Source organism: Pungitius pungitius, chromosome 16, assembly GCF_949316345.1.
Source record: "Pungitius pungitius chromosome 16, fPunPun2.1, whole genome shotgun sequence".
In the NCBI taxonomy this organism is placed as follows: Eukaryota; Metazoa; Chordata; class Actinopteri; order Perciformes; family Gasterosteidae; genus Pungitius; species Pungitius pungitius.
In genome coordinates this window covers 10,150,795-10,169,808 of record NC_084915.1, presented here as the reverse complement: position 1 = coordinate 10,169,808, position 19,014 = coordinate 10,150,795, and the positions used below count along the sequence as shown (strand labels likewise).

At 44.8% G+C, this 19,014-nt stretch overlaps 2 protein-coding genes across 2 annotated transcripts; one reads left to right on the top strand and one right to left on the bottom strand.

Moving 5' to 3' along the window:
• Positions 1-181: 181 nt before the first annotated feature.
• Positions 182-6,757, top strand: LOC119215101 (septin-5-like). Its single transcript, XM_037466936.2, has 13 exons — positions 182-427; positions 959-1,015; positions 2,504-2,890; positions 3,419-3,515; positions 3,856-3,942; positions 4,182-4,305; positions 4,479-4,613; positions 4,728-4,845; positions 4,945-5,046; positions 5,136-5,232; positions 5,431-5,593; positions 5,872-5,974; positions 6,058-6,757. Exons 1-13 carry the CDS (start codon positions 314-316, stop codon positions 6,139-6,141), a joined length of 1,668 nt encoding a protein of 555 aa, XP_037322833.2. The 5' UTR covers positions 182-313; the 3' UTR covers positions 6,142-6,757.
• mntb (MAX network transcriptional repressor b) lies at positions 6,512-18,149 on the bottom strand. Its single transcript, XM_037466935.2, has 6 exons — positions 17,583-18,149; positions 14,816-15,419; positions 14,682-14,723; positions 14,279-14,390; positions 10,402-10,594; positions 6,512-9,897 (listed from the first exon to the last, which is right to left on the bottom strand). Exons 1-6 carry the CDS (start codon positions 17,656-17,658, stop codon positions 9,116-9,118), a joined length of 1,809 nt encoding a protein of 602 aa, XP_037322832.2. The 5' UTR covers positions 17,659-18,149; the 3' UTR covers positions 6,512-9,115.
• Between the last annotated feature and the right edge of the window lie 865 nt (positions 18,150-19,014).

Genomic DNA, 19,014 nt, shown 5'->3' with positions numbered 1-19,014 from the left:
GGTTATCTCAGCTGCTGATTAAAGACGTCGGTGACGCGCAATGCGTGCACGCAGATAGAGAGCCACATCATTTCATGCGGCATAACTAAAGTTAGATTTTTTTGTCTGAGAATTTAATTAATTGATTGCCGTTGGAATGGACAATTATAGTAACTTTAATATAATATTCGTATAATATAAAAGATTTGTCAAAACGAATAGTTTATGTTCATAAACATATATGACACTACGTTGCCAACGTTACCAATGTTGCTAAGTGCTAACGTTAAGGTGTTGAAAACAAACCAATTCGCGTAACCAGATATGTAGTTTAATGGTTTTGATGGACTCTTTTCAATATATATTTTCCCATGAGACTAATCGCTGGGCCGTCCGAGCGGGCACTCAATCCTTAGTTACGAACAAAACTTCAAGAAGCCGAGGACAGGTGAGGTTTGAACCGAACCTTGCTAGCTAGCTAGCTGGCTAATGCTAGCCTATGTTACATGATAGCAGAAGCGCACGAAATAGCCATTACCCATTTTTGCAACCGTTATTGTGTTGATTTTAAAAACTACAAAATGTTAAAGTTAACTAATGTAGAAATAGTAAGTATTATTATTACGAATATTATTATTGTTGTTGTTGTTCGAATGATTATTGTAAGTAGTAGTATCTAGCTAGCCGTTGTTAGCATGCTGCACTGACGTTGTATCACGGAGGTGCTAACGTTAGTGGCTGGCTGCGGTCAGTGAGCCTCCATCTGCACCTTTCCCGCACTCGTAGCTGACACTGAGTCAGTGACACAACGTCAGTGCGGCGAGACTGAGCGGACTGCATCCGGAGATCAGTCCGTGCATGGACGCAGGGACACCACACGCCTTATCACATTGCAAGTGGGTCTTGTGTAGTTCGGTTTCACTCACGCTGCGGTTTGGTCCATTTTTTCCCCCCTTTGATCTGGGGTCTGTTTGAGAAGCCAGCAGCACCATGCAACACATGTCATCTCCCGTCAGATTCCGCAGCAACAAGAAAGGTAACGTTCATTTTGTCTGTAACACATGTAGGTTGCAATGACGGTTTTATTTGAGTAACCGATAGTTTCTGCAATATTAGTATTACTAATATTGTTGTTGTATTTTTTATGACGCTTTCTTTTGTACAGTATAGTGCATTTTTTTAATTTGCATCAGAAGGATGCTGTGTGATATATAATGTGACAAAATGTTGTTATAAGGCACTCAGTGTTCTGTTATTTTAAAGTGTCTGGATTTTGTTAATAGCATCAGGGTTATGTAAAGCTACTTATTTATCTCACCAGGACCCACACTTTTCTACTTATTGCCCAGCTTATGAAAGTCTCTATAATTTGTATTTTATTTTTTTTCACAAATATTAAATTAATTATTTTGTATACTTTCTATCCTCTGCTCAAAAACGATGAAACTTTTTCAGTAAAGGAGGTAGGACACAATAATAGAATAGCTTTATGTGATTGTGTGTGTGTGTGTGTTTGTGTGTTTGTGTGTGTGTTTAAGAGTTAAATCTCCAACCCCCACCCTGGCACAGCATTAGAAGCTGGGTTAAGCCTGCAAGATTTGCAATCTTTGTGGGTAATGAGAGGTGACAGGTAGAGGGACGGCACACCAACCGGGCAGCACTGTGTTGTTCTGCTGCTATATGTTCTCAACGGGACACCGTCTGCCCTGAAATGGGTTTTCCAAAGCAGTGTAAAGCAGGTGTGGAGTCTCTGCTTTGCTAATCGTTCATGATTGCGAGTAGAGTGACTTTGTGGAGATTATCAGCTGTGAGGTAACCACAGCGGGTGTGGGCTGCATGGTCAGTCATCTATGGCCCTGATGAATATTTTGAGTAGCTGTAAGCTCCACGCTAAAGGGTGGTCTTTGAGGTTGTTACTTCAGTCTAGTTGCTAAATCTAGCTCGACAATAGTGTTTACAAGCTTCCAACTCCAGGAGGTGTGTTATTGTTGGTCTCCCCACACTGCCTGGACAGATGGATGAAGGCCTCTGTAATAGTATAATGAGATCATGAGCCAGGACTAATCAGGGAACAAAGGGTAGCCACTACAACAAAAGACAAAAAAGACACTATGCTATTTATCCAGGAAGAATGACATTGGCTGTGGCCACCCGCAGCCAGTTATTCTGTTCTGTGGTATCAGAGAGGCTATACATACACACACACACACGTATCAATTATTACAAATCCTTTTAGGGTTAGGGTTGACTTCCAATCCAAAGAAAACTCAGAATTTGTTCATGCTCCTCATGGGAAAACAGCCCTTCTGAGATTACTGAATGAATTCAATAGAGATTTTAAGGTTGCTGTGCTTTTTAGCTTTCTGTCTTTTTTATCGGACTTTATTGGAATCTTCCAAAGGAGATAAATAAGGACAAAATAAATCCCTCCCCTTTTTAGTTTTAAGTAAAAGCAAGCATCATTTTTAGACTAGGTTCGCTCAGAGATCCAACATTAAAATCCATAATGTGTTTGCTGTCACAGTTGTCCAGTCTGTCCATTGAGGACCGGGATGAAACTCCATTCCCCTTTGCCATGAGGGATCTCCCTCCCATCTCGCAGTCTGGCAACCAGCACCAGACCCTATACCAGCAGGCACCAGTCCGCAGTGAGGCAGAGGGAACCGGGACATCAACACACGGACTGCCCAGCCTACCGGGGACTCCCGTGCTGCCCCGTGCCGCCCTGTGCAACCTTGCTGGCTCTCCATCAGTCCCTCGTAGACCAGGTCGCATCGGACCGAACCCAGATCTTCAGCTTTCGGGGCTGAGGAGACCGCTCTTCTCTCAGGTGTCCGTGGATTGTCCTCTCAGCCCGGCATCACGTCCGCATAGCCCCTGGGGACGTTTTGACCCATACGACTCTCCCGAGGTTTGTTTCTGTGTGTCTTTGTGTGTCAGAAGAAGTCCGTAGGTTAGATCATTTCTTTTTAAATATCGGTGCCCACAGTTTGAAGATGAATGGGTTGTTTTGGTCTGTGAGGAATGCTTTAGTCATTTTTTATGGTGGTTTTGCGTGATTCTTCAGGGAGAAACTACGTTGAAAGATCAGTCCATGAATCAGCCAATCGACTACTTAACAAAATTGTGTACTTTTTAAAATGTATTTATATATATATATATATATATATATATAACATTATTTTTTTTGGTTGAGGACTGCCCTAGTTTTACACATTTCCTAATTTTTGTACACCATTCTAAGCAACAATACACACAATTAAGATGTCCTAATATTACGTTTGTAACAGAGGTCAGACATTGACATGATGAGATCACAGCTGCATGTCGACGTGGTTAACCTGTTTTTATATTTTTTCTGTCAGGCACCAGCAGTGATGGTTGTTACTATGACTACCCACAATTCTTACTTGAAAACATTATGTTTTTTATTCTGCAGGACCAAGACAAAGAGTATGTGGGTGTTGCCACATTACCCAACCAGGTTCATAGAAAGACAGTGAAGAAAGGTTTCACATTTACCCTTCTGGTGGCAGGTGAGTCCTCCCACACGTCTGCTAAATGGGACACTGCAACACGCTGCCATGTCAGAATGTAACACATCTTCTTAAACAGAGATTGTAATGCACACTTTTTATAAAGACGCTGCAGATCACAGCGCTTTACACAAACATCAGGATGTTCCAACTGTTAACATCAGAGTTGACCTCAATTAACTTATTAGTGTTGATTTCCTGATCTCCACATTTTTCAACCATGAGTTAGCGATCCAATGAGTTTTGTTTTATTTGTGAAAAAGCGCTTTCTTTTGTGACTGGTTACTAGACAATGCGCACTTAGATGTGATATGTTAGTCACGTTTCTTTCTTGCTGTAGGGGAGTCTGGCCTCGGTAAATCCACACTAATCAACAGTTTGTTCCTCACGGACCTCTACAAAGACAGGAAGGTTCCCAATGCACAAGGTGAGATCAGTTAAGTTGTTTATTTAGTTATTTGAGGCTCATCTTATGTTGTGGGGAAAAAAGGGGAATTGTACCATGCAATCAAAGGTCTCATAAACAACTTTTCTGTTATGAAAATGTTAGAGCTTCCACTCCTCTCTGGCCCTGAACTGTGCGTGTGTTCTCATGCATGTTTGTACATCCCGTTTACACGTGACGTGTGTAGCTTTAGTTACTTTTGCTCTTGCATGTGTCCGCAGAACGGATTGATCAAACGATCAACATCGTAAAACACACCATCAGCATCGAAGAGAAAGGAGTCAAAGTGAGGCTCACCATCATAGACACACCGGGGTTCGGAGATGCTGTCAACAACACAGAAAGGTGAGGTCATCAACGTGCGCCTGCAGCTATTTCTTTCTCTGCCCTCGACGCTGACCTGACACTGTTTCGTTGGTTAAAAAGATGATGGTGAAGCACAGGCTGGATACGCTTTCAACTGTCAGCTGTTAGCCAGGCTCTTTGATTTGATCAGATATTTTTTCTTTCCGCATCAGCTGGAAGCCAATAGAAGACTACATTGACCAGCAGTTTGAGCAGTACTTCAGAGATGAGAGCGGATTGAACCGAAGGAACATCCAGGACAACAGAGTCCACTGCTGCCTATACTTTATCTCTCCGTTCGGCCACGGGTACACTGACGACATGTTTTACTGAACTCTTCTGCAACTCTACTTAAACATTGTTATCTTTTTGCTTGTGTACAATTGCATAACACTTACCTGTGCCGTTGTTTGTGCCATCAGTCTCCGACCTCTGGATGTTGCGTGTATGAAGGCTTTGCATAACAAAGTCAACATAGTTCCTGTTGTTGCCAAAGCGGACAGCCTGACACAAGCGGAGGTTGACAGAAAGAAAGTGAAAGTATGACATCATTAATCCCACACGATTAAGGAGAAGTTGTATCTCTTTCTCTCTATTTCTTCCCTATTGTGATTGTTTCAATGTGTCCATGTACTCTAGATCAGGGAGGAGATTGAGCAGTTCGGGATCCACATCTATCAGTTTCCCGAGTGTGATTCAGACGAGGACGAAGAGTTACAAAAACAGGACCAGATACTCAAGGTTCTTCACTTGACTCTTGTTTTAAATCGTTTGAGAGTGCTAACTCTTCCACATTAAGACTGGCCGCGTCTTGTTGATTCTCTTCGCAGGACAGCATCCCATTTGCCGTAATTGGGAGTAATGTTCAAGTTGAGAGCGAAGGTCGCAAGTTCAGAGGTCGTCTCTACCCCTGGGGTCTAGTCGAAGGTAATAAATCACATCCAGATTTATTTATAGTTTCTCCTGGTTTTACAGTGGCATTGAACATTCCATTACTTGGATGGTATTTTGGGTGGTTAATTGTTTTTCTATGGGGGGGGGGGGGGGGGTTTCGTGACTTTTGTTCTATTCGATGACAAGGAAAAACCTGTCTAATGTGGGATCCCGCTGTCATTGCATGGTCAGTAGAGAACCCGGCTCACTCTGACTTCCTGCTGCTGAGGAACATGCTGGTGAGGACACACATGCAGGATCTGAAGGATGTGACTGGGGAGACTCACTATGAAAACTACAGAGCCCAGTGCATTCAGAACATGACGCTCATGGTGGTGCAGGAGAAGAAACGCAGGTGTGTTGCGTCAAAATCCAGGGGGACTCTGTTCCAGTGATTGGTTGATTAAAGTTCTTTTAAGTCATTAAAACTCCGTCTCTGAAGTTGCTTATTTAGTAGTTTAACATAAGTCTCACAGTCTACACTTTTTGTGTAGGCCTACACCGCGTAGGCTTTGAAAAAATAAAAAACATCCATGCAGCACATGTGCAAATGGATGTTTTCGGTGAGGATGCTCATACAGCTTTTGTTCTTCTGCGTGTGTGTGTGTGTGGGCGTGAACATGGGTCCTTAAGTTTGCGTGAAAACCATCGAGATCAGAGCGAGACAGATTTTCCTCTGCCGCTGGCTCCCCCAAACTCTCGGATGGAAAGAACCATATTGGAGAAAGACAAAGAGGTACTTTTCTCTTGCCAACCCACTTGTTCATTCACTCGGATCCGGTGGTTATCACCACTTACCTCATGTATTCCCCTCTGCAGCTGAGGAGGATGCAGGAGGTGCTGGAGAGGGTCCAGGAGCACATGCAGCACAGCCAGAGGGAGGAAAGGGTCTGCAATCCGTGAAGAGCAGAGATGGAACTTGAAAACAACATAAGAAGAAATGAGACTTCCAGCAGGTCACACGGACTCACAGGTCAATCAATTGTGATTTTTTTTTTTTCCTTTTTATCCCAAGACGACAATCATCCAACATCTCCTTTCGGAGAAAATTATCTTTATTTCATTAACTAAATAAATGCATTACAGGACTGCAACTTGAGTAGTAACCTTGTTAAGGATGTTAGTCATTTAAGTTTTCTTTTGTTGCGTGTGTGTATTTTTTTTAACATTTTTTTGTAAAGACAATCAATTAAAAAAATAAAACCATGTCTTACTTCATTTTTATATTTTCACTCAATACCAATAAATACAGGAGCAAGTGTTGTAAATGTAATAAGATTTATTAAGAATCTTTTATTTCATCAGCATAATTCTTCATTAATATGGTTTATCTATTATCTTAAACAGTGGACAGTTAGATCTAAAAGGCAGCCCAAAGTGTACAGGCGATATATAACTTAAAACTTTCTCCATAGGGAAAACATGTTTTTTATATTCATATATAATATCAATGTAGCATGAGGTCCAAGATCCTGCCCACGTTATACAGTATTGTACATGGTCCCAAAAAGAAACAAAACGTTCAAAGGAAACTAAAAGGGCAATCTACATGCATAACAAAACCAAAAAGAAACAAGCATTTCAAATTAAGATGCATACACTCATATGCCAAAACGTGCATACCATCACTAATTCACAAATCTTGCATACATTAATACAAATATTACAAAAAAAGTCTAATTGAATATTAGGCATTATGTTAAGAAAAGAGCAATAGCTTTTTTTGTTTTTTTACTTTTTCCAATCCACATCTCAGTCCAACTCATCAAATGGGGAAACTTAAAAAAAAATCATTGACAGTAAACCTGTCTCTTCCATTCGCTCAATGTGTTCGTGCTTTGCCGGAGTTGTCACAGTGTTCAGGATAACTGAGAATAGGCACACACGTTAGCATTCAAACAGGTTCATACCATAAATCGCCTCTGTGTAAAAAAATATCTCGTTTGCTACACACATACACACACTCACTCACTCACGCGCACACACACACACACAGACACTCCATCATGCACAGGACAAACTGTATAACTTACAAACACAGCCATGCTACAGGTACAGTAGGATTAACTATAGTACATAATATAAAACAAAGTGAGTACAGTCACATATACAGACATAACACCCAGAAAGAAGGAGCGGCACGGATCCACGCGACGTCGACTGTGAACATGTACGGAGACGGGAGATTTCACGGTGTTACGTGTGTAGGCTGGCAAGAAGGCTGTGAGTCCATGGTCACACAAAGACTAAAATGTGGTTTCACAACATATTTCTTTTAAATAAAAACATTTTGAAAAAGGTTTTCTTCAGAGGATTTGGCGTGATGTTTCATATCATTTGTCGAAAAAAAATCATGTCACTGCCAAATTAGTTGTCACAAAACTGCAATACATGAACTGATTTTGGCCTAGCATTAAAGAAAATGCAGAGCTTCATCCCAATTATTTAATGAGACAAATGTACCAAATAAAAATTCTAACTCGAGGTCCACTGACTTCATCCACATTTCACAATTCTCTCAGCAATTTGTAATATAATCAAGGGAAAAAAATATTTTCTTTTCAAGGGACGTTTGTGTTGTGCCGCAGTATGAGGTCTGGGTTGAGGCAGCAGAGGGAGCTGTTGCATTAGAGTGAAGAGGAGGGTGACCCCTCCCTCCCTCCCCCCCTCCCCCACCAGAACACCTGTCAATGAGTGTTTGACAACAGCTGTACAGGTTTCTTTCAATATTTTACAGACAAATTTGAGGTACTTAAAATAGATTCTTTATAAGTGTCAGGTCAAAATAGTAACAATTCCTGTTTTAACTAGCTACATGAAATACATTTTTGTCCTAATTTCACTCCTAATTCATTGCTCAAACTGGCAACCTTGTCTCCAGATTTCTCCAAAAGGCTTGTAAAAACAGATGATTGTGTATGTAAAGCAAACCAAGAAAATCATTTGACAAATTCTCCCCCCTTTCACCCTACGCCTCTCTGGAGTTGATCTGTATTCAATAACAAATTAAATTAAAAAATAACTGTGGAATTAGATATGTGTACAGTCCTTTTTTTCCTTTTATTGGTCTTTTTCATTAAATGCCAATCTGGTTTTATAATTGCACGGTTTGTTCTTTTTCTATTTGATTGTTTGGTGTCAAGCGGAGTGAACCTTCATTTGGAGGTAAAAGGGAAAATTGCTTCCCAGTCACTTTGTGGAGCCAGATTGGAAGAAAACTGGATGCGATTTAAATGAACAAACAGTAAGCTGCCTCGGAAACTGACAACGATGAAATGTGCTCTACCTCACACTCGTCTGTAATTAGTTTGGATCAGTGAGAACACTGAGCTCCCGCCTCCTGCTCTCAAACACATCAGCGACATTATGCCACCAGAATTGTCCCATGTGACATCATGATTCAGAGTATAAAAACGGGCACATACTGAATCACCATGGAAACAGTCCAACGAGAAAATCCACTCTCTAGCTCTCTCATTTTCCCTCGATGAGTGTATGAAAAGTTATGGGAAATCTCTGATGCCTGAGTGTGAATTGAGCTTATTACGTTAGTGCTTCTGGTTGTATAGGAAGGAGAGGAGGAAGGAAGGGAAGGAGAGGAGGAAGGAAGGAATTCCAGTCTTTGCAGCGTGGACAAATGTCTTATTTTCACAAACAATGGCCTGACCCACTGACTGCTTCAACGTTATTGTTCACAAACTAACAGAGCCGTGACCAAAATATCTCTGGAGATTTTCATCACAACTTGTCTTTTCTTGGTCAATTCTGTCTGCAATTAATTATTAACAGGAGTGTAAAAATGCATTCCTAAAGTTCTGAATCTTTCTCCCCTTCAACTGACATCCAGCAGTCCCACTGCTAATTTTCCTTTTTACCTTCACGCCAGTTTGAGTGTGCTGACGGGGAAGGTCGGGACTGTAACCATGGTGACAGGGTTGAGGACGGCGGCCTGTCCCACCAGCTGAGGGTGGGGGGCCAGCACGGCAGTGGGTTTCCCTAGCGCACTGTTCATCTGGGCTCCATTAGTGTTAGCTTGAGGGTTAGCCTGCACGTGCGGCAGGGCGTGATGGGTGAAGGTGTGCGTGATGTGGCCCACCACCGTGGGCTGGGAGACGGACACGCCCTGGGGGTAGAGAGTCGGGAGGTGGGACGGCAGGGGCCCTGCCAGGTGAGCCACCGGGTGGACGGTGATGTGTCCGATGGGCTGGCCGGTTATCTGCTGGTGAGCAGCCGCCGCGGGCGCCGCCGCCGTGATGGTCTGATGGATGGAGGAGATGGGGCCGGGCGACGGCGCAATGTGCGTTAGATGCTTTTGATTTGCCGGCAGGCCGGGATTGACGGCCTGGATGACCGACGGGTGGGAGACGGCGGCGTGAGCGATCACCGTGGACTGGAGCTGCATCGCCGCGGGTTGAATGGAATGGGCGGCCTGCGGAGGGGGCGGGCCTGGCGCCGGTGCGATGGCGTGAGGCGGCGCTGAGGGGGAGGCTGTGTGCAGGACTCCAGAAAGAGGCAGGGTGGCACCGCGCTGCATCGACAGGTGATGGTTGAGGAGCGGCTGGGCTTGTAAAACGGGAGGTGGCGGTTTGGGCCGCGACGAGAGAGCGGGGGGGGCGAGGACGTCCTCGTCCATGTCCTGCTCAAAGTTGTCTTCTCCTTCTGCGGACCAGGAAGGAAACAGTTAGTCCTCATGGAACCATCTCGCAGTGGCATGAGAGAGGATCCATGAAAATCCACCACGACAGAGTCTAAAGGGTCAAAAGTCAATTATGGAAGTAATGGGAACCTTAATCTGCTCTTACATTTTCTGTGGTTAGCTGTGTATGAGAGTGTCTGTGTGCACGTTAAATGATGCACAGGATGAAATCTTGTTGGCTGGTTCAGGTCTGTTTCTCTTTAAGGCCTACAATATAAATGCAAAGAAATGCTAAATTGAAATTGAATAGTATTGTCTTACATTTTCTCAGTAGGCAGCAAGTTACAGGAGACAACTTTGTTTTTAAGATTGTTCCTCAGTAGCCTATTTTGGACGTGCAGAGGAATCAAACTGCGAGCTTCGTGTGCTCTTCCCTCACGTTGAAGAACCAACACAACAGCAGCATGGTGTGCAATGGCGGAGACACGACACCCGAGACTGATCGGTGCTGCATCTCATCCCTGTACCTGAGGCGGTGGACGTGGAGGCCTGGTCGTCCTCCGGCTGGATCGTCTGGCGGAGGACGCGGTCGATCTCCATCACGTCCATGCATTGGCTGAGCTCGCTCTTCAACTCGGCCAGCCGCTGCTGCGTAGCGATCTTCTCTCTGGCCAAACGCTCCATCTCGTGCTCGTACTCCTTCTCCTTACGCTTCAGGGTCTACCGGAGGAGATACGCACAGCAGAGAAGATCAAGATCTCGAACACATCTAAATCTAACTAGGGGAATCATTTGAAGAGGAACGCAGTATAGTGAAGGGACTGTACGTGGTTGGCACATGAGCTGTGTCAGCCCTTAAAATAAAGGCTGCATTCAAATGAGGCTTTAATTTGCAGTAAAACGGGTCAGAATACAGCAGTACCTCTCACAATAGTTCCTATTGTCATGCAAGTTCGGCATTATATGGATTTGAATACGGATTTCCCACAGAAAACAAACTGTCATGCATTTCTTAGAGTTTCTCTTTTAAATACATTTGTCCCCCATTTCATTTGTCTTTTGTTCTTTGCCCTCGATGTTGAAACTGTCTGCAGAAATTTTTAATAAAAGCCTTTCAGGGAAGTAGAGATTTTGCCCCCTGAAATACTGGAAATATGTGTTAATATGAAACAGAAAAAAGGAATTTTGGAATATTAGTTGTATTATTATATTGGTTTTGCACTGGCTGTCAGCATGAAATTAACCTGGAAAACAAGGGAACGGTGATAAAATCTCCTTTTAACAATATAAATGAATCATGTGTTCTATCTCAAGCCACTATTTTCTACTAGAATGTACCTTATGAAGTTAGTAGTAACTTTTTGAATGTTTAAAAACATAATGTAATTTCAACAGAAAAAGGAAGTAAGACCAATCTTTTCTCTGTGCAGTCTCGGCCACTCCCACATTGCACAATCCAGCTTGCACAATCCTGAAACAAAAATGTTCCCCGTGCTCGCTCAGTTTCATACACCATGCACGCATATTCACACCGCTTCTGTTGAGGTAATCCAAAGCTCCTCCCATTTCCTGGATATCATGCTTCTTTTGTTGAGACGACGGGGTCAGAGCAGGAGTAATCGTCACGTCATGTTTCACCTCGACCTTTCCATCAAGTTTAACATCGTCCCACTGGCCGTGACACAAAAGAATGACTAAAGCCTGAACATTACGGTCACAGTTGGATTGAATGGCGGGATGCATTCACGTGACTCTGGGAAGACAAACTCGGCAGCAGCCAGAAAAAGACAGAAAACCTAAACAGAAAGATTTTAAAAGAGCTCTGCTAGTCCCAGCATGCGGTCTCTGTGACCCAGTTTCTGTGCGGGTCAGCTGCTGCATGAGCACCAAATAACATGGCAGGCTAAGGACATTAACAGATTACTAGGGAGGCAAGAGGGAGAGAGGGGAGGAAAATGTCATTGCATTACAGGAAATAAATGTCCCGCTGAGCTGTTAAATGTTCCGACATAAATTGGGGGGGGAAAAAAGGACCCGTTACAAAATCTTTTCCTGTCCGACTGGTCATGCGAAAAGAGGGAAATAATGAGAGAAGTAAGAGCGAGGACATGAAATAATAAGCCCATGAGGAACATGTTGCCCCTACGGGACACTTCAGTGAGCACAGCCACTTACTCTCTGCTCCCCGTGCCGCTCACGTCCAAATCCACCGCCCTCTTTACAACAGCGAGACCCGGTGACCTCTGAGGTCATGGGTGACGAGGACGTGGATTTGGAAACAACCGTGAGATCAAGAATGTGTTACATTTACAGGAAAAGCTAATCCAGCGGCTCTATCACTGCGTGTCTGCAGGAACTATGTGCATCCGTGAACATCTCTTCATGGTCTTACAACACAGACACCATTGGGCTTGCAGCAAATCACCACGGAAACAGCTGTCACCCATAGTAGTTTCCTAGGCAACCTCATCCTGGAGGATTTAGCTGCTTGTGCAGCGGTTTGTAAAAAAAAAAAAAAAAGAAAACATAAGGAGCTATCTTATTGGATGAAACATGGAGGTAATTAAATAAAAGAAGGGATATGACTGGTTGGTTGACAGATCACCCCCTCCCCTCGTCTTCCTCTACACTTCCATCCCACAACCCCCCTCTCCTTCATGCATCGCTCCCTTGACACCATTCCCTCCTTTACCCATCCTCCCGTTTCATATATACCTCCTTTATCATTCCTCGCATGTCCTCCCGAAGAGAAAAAAACAGGGGAAATGACTCCATCATGGATGATATTTGTCCATAATTTAATCACACATGCATCTGTGCAGGCATGAAATTTTCACAAGAGGGACACGAGAACAAAGCAGACAAAAAGTCTGTAACGTGAGTGAAAGGACATGCTGAAAGCTCACATCAGCATAACCATCGGCAAAAGATCCGTGGACCAATTTCACGTCACACGCTGCTGTGCACACAAACACGGGAGAACCGGCGACAGCGCCCTGGCCACCTGCTGCCCGTTGCTATGGTTGCCAAGTGACAACAGGGGAGCAACGGGTCGAGACAGACAAGAAATACAGAGAAGAAGGGGTTACAAACGGCTACAGCTGCTGCCAATGTGCTGCGGCTCCAGTGCCTATAACCATGGAAACGCTGCCGTGTCCGTCACCCACCGCGCGGCCTCTCCGCAGTCTAGCGGTGCAGAGCAGACCGGAGCGGGTGAGCGAGGGTGACGTCAGCGGGCTTGCGCTAGCCATGTGCTCAGATCTCACATGGCTCAGGGAGAGGAAGGGAGGTTTACACGAGGAGAGGTACAGAGAGAAAGAAGGTGGGGGCCGAGCCGCTCTTCTACACTCCGAATGATGATATTACAGCTAGGAGGAGAAACGCTTTGAGCATTCAGCCATAAGCAGTGTACAGTTGTTTTGGTGAATAATTCTGTATTCTTTTTGTTAAGTTAGGTAGAGTCATATTGTGTTCATATCAACAAATTGTTATTATTTTACGTCAGTTTCTAGTCAAAATGATGGATTCCAGGATAAGCACAAAGAGTATTTGACATTTGATAATTAACTAACCGGTTGTAGATAACCGACTAATTGAGCAACTGTTTCAGCCGGAGGACGTCCTTTAAATACAGCTGGCATTTGCTTTTCTGGTCGAACAGAAGCACGTCTTTGTAACTTTCTACAACACTTATGGGAACTAGTCTATATGGATTTTCTTAGCAGCAGCTCGTCTTTTATCAAAGCCATCATCATCATCATCATCATATCTCATAGAATCGAATAGGTTGTGCTCACCCACGCTCTTGCACCTTGAAGTTCTCCCAACTTGTGGCCTAATTCAGCTCCTTTCTACTGACTCCTGTTGCCTTTTCCACTGAATGTTAAATCAGGAAGCTTCTTCCCGACTAAACAAGGCCCCGCTGAATCTAGCTCCAAGATGCCAATCCTTTCTGCCAGAGTAAAAGTAGACGTCTGTGCAGGCCACACGGTTCCCTCCCCAGACCACCCTCAGGAATACAATCCGGCTTCTCTACACAACTTGCACAACCCCGAAAACTGATTTTAAAAAAACAATCTTGACAGTTATTTATTTCTTGGGACAACCAGACCCTTTTTCTATTACACTCTTCATGATACTGCCTGACTATAGATGAGTTACACAGCAACACTTCCACAGGATAAGAATCTCAAGTGACTCAAGAAAACTTTCATTCACTACTTTCTTATGTGTGCTTGGCATTATTTGAAGGAAGCCATGTCATCAGTCACACGAGACTAAACAACACAAAAGAGCCAAATGGCTGGCAAACCAGCGCTGCCTGAGCCGATCAATTCAAGACCAGAGAAGGATGAAAACAATAAGATGAAAAAGTAAAGCGGAGAGAATGTATTTGAACTGTACCTGTATGTACCGCAAAGCGCTGCGGAGCACACTGAGGTTGGAGGTTTTCTTCTCATCGACATTTGGAACGTTCTTCTTCAGCGTCTCAAAGCACTCTTTGAGGTGCGCTCGCCTGAAGGGCCAAGAGTCAGAAACGAGAAAGCGTCACACCTTTGACATGATTTTCAATAGCCAACAGTCTCCCAGTGTCTCACCATCGATTAGCAAGGCGTGAGAGTTTAAAACCAGTTAAAATGACTCCCATTGTTCATGCTCGAGCTTTTGCATGGGTTTGAGGAACCTCTTTCATGACAAACTTGCTAAAGCCTTGTGTGACTGTGGTGGTGAACATGAAACAAGCTGGGCGGCTTTCCTCTATCCCTGATGAGTGGGCACCATACAACAACAAAGAGTTTAGACTAACCTGTTCTTCTCCAGTTTATTATGAACCTCTCTGGTGCCCGCCCTGGAAACACACAACAAATCATACATACATACAACCTGAAACTCATGTACACTTTCATAACAACTTTTACACACACACACACACAAACTGACCCTCCGGGTCTCCTCTTCCCTTCCATCCCTCTCAGGTCATCACTCATCATCACGCCGTTGGCCCGCGGCTGGGATGAAGGTGGAAGTTGGTGGGGGACCAGTGCATGTAGAGCGCCGGATCCATTAGTGCTGATGGAGGTTGAGTACTGGATCTGAACCTCGGGCTGTGATTGGCCGGGCTTTGCACTTATCAGCTGCGAACCAGTCTCTACCTTTATCTGGTGAGTGCACAACAGGTGAGGAGAGGGCGACGGCTGCTGCGGCTGATGCTGATGCTGCTGATGCTGCTGCGGGGGGGAGGAAGCCTTCTTGACTGGCGGGGAGCCGTTGAGCAACGTCGCCGCCGCTGCAACCTGCGTTGCAAGCGGGAGGGGCGGGACAGAGGGCGTTGCGTTGACGACCGGAACCATCGGGATGACGGCGATGGGGACTTGAGGGGGCGGGAGAGGGGGGGGAGGAGGGTAAAGCGGCTGTTGGTGGTGAGCGTCATGGCCCCAAGTGATGTGGTTGGCCCTGATTGGCTGAGACAACGCCGTCACAAGTTCCACGCGCCGCGACTCTGCGTCCCTTTGGATGAGATCCTTCTCTTTGCGCTGCTCCTCTTCTGTGTGAGGCGGGACAGGACATACAAACGAGAAGACAAAAAAAAGGGAATGAGGATCATTTGGAAGAGGAGACAAACCTGCCCTGAGATAAGATTTAGGATAAACTCATAGTTGATCATTTACAATGGGTCGTCTGACCAACAGCAAAGGACTGTTGTCGAATTCAGTGGGCACCATGACAACGTACAAAAGAAAAAAAAAGGACACAAAAAACGAAAATCTAAAAAAGGAAGACTGTCAGAGGAGCAATGTTCCCTTGATGTGCCTGCGTTGAGCACGAGCACGTTAGGACGCTGTAAATGTTATCAGTGAGTAGCTATGCACACCGCAGCAGGCAGACCCAAAGCAGTGTGGAAAGCCCTCTGTAGCCATGGAAACAGCAACATTAGAAAAGAGAAGATCCCAGGGATTCCTCAAATGTGCGCAACGCCAACACACCGCTCAGCCATCTCCACCGTTGTGAAGAAAATAGAAACACCACATGGCATCATGTCTGTCTATCTATTCAGTAATACTTGCAACACATGCAATTTTGCATCTGAATGATGGTGTACCTTTAGTAGATATATATTTTTTTATCCTATATTGTGTTTAAAAATTAGGGATTTGTCCACAATTCAGTAGTCTATTAATAGTGCTACCCTCGGCGTAACAATGTTACTCATGAATTATTCATGAGCTCATCTTTCGTGTAACTCTTTTCTAACAGAAAACCAACCATGCATGAGAAAGAAAAGAAAAATAAGTAAATCACAGAACATGTGATATCATAATATCTAAATCTGAAAAAAAGAACAACACATTCTGTGGATTCTGATGAATGTCCTGATAAATAGTATTTTAAAGGAAAACGACTCAATTAAACAATTGTTGCAGATATTTATTTGATGCGGGCACTGGCAACTGGCAACAGTTGATTTGTTGCTTTTATGACGTCATCTACATCGCATGTTAAATAGAGGGCTCGTGCACTGAGAGGGGCTCGGTCGGGTCGGGGGTGAGCAGCGAGGTTGCCCTACTTACCTCCCGTTCTCTCCCCTCGCCACTGTCAGTGAACTGAATGGGAGGGGCGGGGACGAGGAGCGCTCGTTTGTGCACGTAGGTGTGTGTATCTACAAGTGTGGAGAGGGGAGGAGGGAGTGGTGCACGTGGTCGTTGTGGGCGTATCCCAGCACGCGGTAGGGTAAGTATGCGGGAGGGGGGGGGGGGGGAGGATGGGGTTGATTTGTCTGACACGTCATCAGAGGGGAGAAACACAGAAAAGCAGCCCCCCCCCCTCCTCCTCACACACACACACACACGTCTCCCTCTACCAAGTCACGGATCACCTCGAATATTTTTCAGATCGGTTGAAATAAAAATGAAGGAAGACAAACCAATAGTTAAAACGCCCGCACGCAGATAGACAAAAAGGGAGGCGGTGAGCGCGTGAGTGGACCCGCCCCAGTGTGTCCGTGCGTGCGTGTGTGTCACAAGATAGCTGTGCAGTGTCAGGGTATTATGTAAAGAGCAGCCTCCGCTCGCCACCGCCCTGCCGGTGCTCCACGGACGAGTAAAAGGAGGCTAATCGATTCCAAGAGCTCGTTTGTTACAGATATGTGAACCGGTGTTAAACGACGAGCACTCATTCTGAAGCCTTTCGGTGAAATGGCCACATCTATTCGAGTTTTTAATGTATATACTTCAATAAACTGCACACAATGAAAGAGTTACTTCGCGACAAACGATACAACAGATAAATGGACCTTCGGTTCCTGACACGAACTCCTCTCGCGCGCACGCACGCACATACATACACGAACACATGTATGGTGAGTCACTACGGTCTTAAAACTGTCACACACACACACACACACACACACCCATACATACACCAAGAGCGCGCAAAGTAGTTCCGAAAACAAATAGGACCGTTTCCGCAATAAAGGGGAGACACATTTGTGCAACACTTAACGCCTCGGGATTGGCCGATAGTTTGCAGACTGTTTTCTTTTTTTTTAAAACCGAAATCCTGCTCGCGCGTCCGATCGTCATAAGCGGGTCGGTTTAAAAAGACGCAAGCCCTGTCGCTGAAAGCGAACGGAAGACGGTTCACCTAAGGCGCAGTTTAGGATGTAGCACGCGCTGTCATGTACGATGCACCAGTCTGCTTTTGAACTCACCACGTGTGATCTGTTGTTGCTGCTGGGCTTGCCATTCCAGATATCTGGCCGCCTCCAAAAGTGTGTCGATGCTCATTGCGCGTAAAACCCTCACGACAGGCGACCCGCTAGCTCGGGACGGAAAGGAGGAAAAAGACCGAGGGAGTAGGTAGGGTGGTGTCCCGGTGGGAAGCGCCGTGTGCACGGTTCACACCCTCGGGGCCGAACTTCTCTTCCCCCTGTGTTTCTGCTGAAACCAGGCGGTCGGTTTTTAATCCGGTCAAACGGAAAGTAGATCCTCGCATACGTAAAAAAAAAAAAAAAAAAAAAAAAATAGGATTGCTACAAGATGGCGATGTGAGCACGGGAATACACACAACAAGGCGAGTCGTGTTCTCGTTAGGGCCCGCCCTCCCGGATTTCTGCCCCGCCCTGTTACTACGGCTTTTGGCAAAACCCGGCGACCGCATCACCCCCTCCCACTCCGCCCTGTCGTTTAATCACAAACGTTTAGCTCTCCCAAATCATCTCAAACGTTACATTAAAACTATGAAAGCGGCTTTTTAAAACACCCCACATCAAAAAGCTCACCCGGTGTTCTCTGTCATCTCTGTGGTGATACAAAAAGGGAAGTCCCCTCGACGGCACCGGGTCTCCATGTTTTCCTTCTCGCCGTTGGCCCGCAGCGCATGAAGAACAATCAGGCAACTGCGAGCCAATCAGCTCTCAGAACAACAAGGCATGGTGCTCGTCCACATGGGCACCCGCCCGGCCCGAGCGCGGCTCATTTGCATGGCGAGAGCGTGACTGGCCACCCCGCTGTCTCGGGATCAGAGATGTCAATCAAACGGAGGCGGGGCTTACTAATGTCCTTGTCTGATTCTGAGGACAAAATTAGCTGTTATCCCTAGTATTCAGTTGGTTGATGTTTGAGGTTTATACAGCACTTATAATAGGCTAATACCTTTAAGCAATTGTATACAAGAAGGATTTGTTTGATACCGTTAACTGCAATTGTATTGGATAAGATGTGTGCGGTTTTTTCAGTACACTTGTTTTATTAAAGTAACCCAGTTGGATGAACAACTATGCTATTATAAAAGGCTGAATTTACAAAAGTAGATATACTTTAGTTTCCCCTGAACAAACTATAAAACACTATAAAGATATATATATATATATATATATCAATTCAAGTTCCACCTAAAAATAATCAAATAGCAGCCAAAATACTTTAAGGCTATGTCTGAATATGAAGAACTGGCAGTATTACCACTATCCCTCTTCTATGATGTCATTCATTTCCCTTGACCCCGTGGTTCCAGTTTACTGGATCTTTATTCCAGATTTTCAACTCACACCCTTCTTCTGTCTCACAGACTGAAAAAATATTTGGAATCCCAAGGATTTTCCTCTTTCATTTCCATATGGTGTGGTGCATGCCTTTTGTGTT

Bases quoted from the DNA above. Each gene is read 5' to 3' on its own strand.
- LOC119215101 (XM_037466936.2), top strand. From the start codon at position 314: ATGGTTTTGATGGACTCTTTTCAATATATATTTTCCCATGAGACTAAT. The intron at 2,891-3,418 runs GTTTGTTTCTGT...TTTATTCTGCAG, and splicing joins ACCCATACGACTCTCCCGAG to GACCAAGACAAAGAGTATGT. The intron at 4,614-4,727 runs GTACACTGACGA...TTGTGCCATCAG, and splicing joins ATCTCTCCGTTCGGCCACGG to TCTCCGACCTCTGGATGTTG.
- mntb (XM_037466935.2), bottom strand. From the start codon at position 17,658: ATGAGCATCGACACACTTTTGGAGGCGGCCAGATATCTGGAATGGCAA. The intron at 14,391-14,681 runs GTTAGTCTAAAC...TTGGCCCTTCAG, and splicing joins AATAAACTGGAGAAGAACAG to GCGAGCGCACCTCAAAGAGT. The intron at 9,898-10,401 runs GTACAGGGATGA...CCTGGTCCGCAG, and splicing joins CTCCACGTCCACCGCCTCAG to AAGGAGAAGACAACTTTGAG.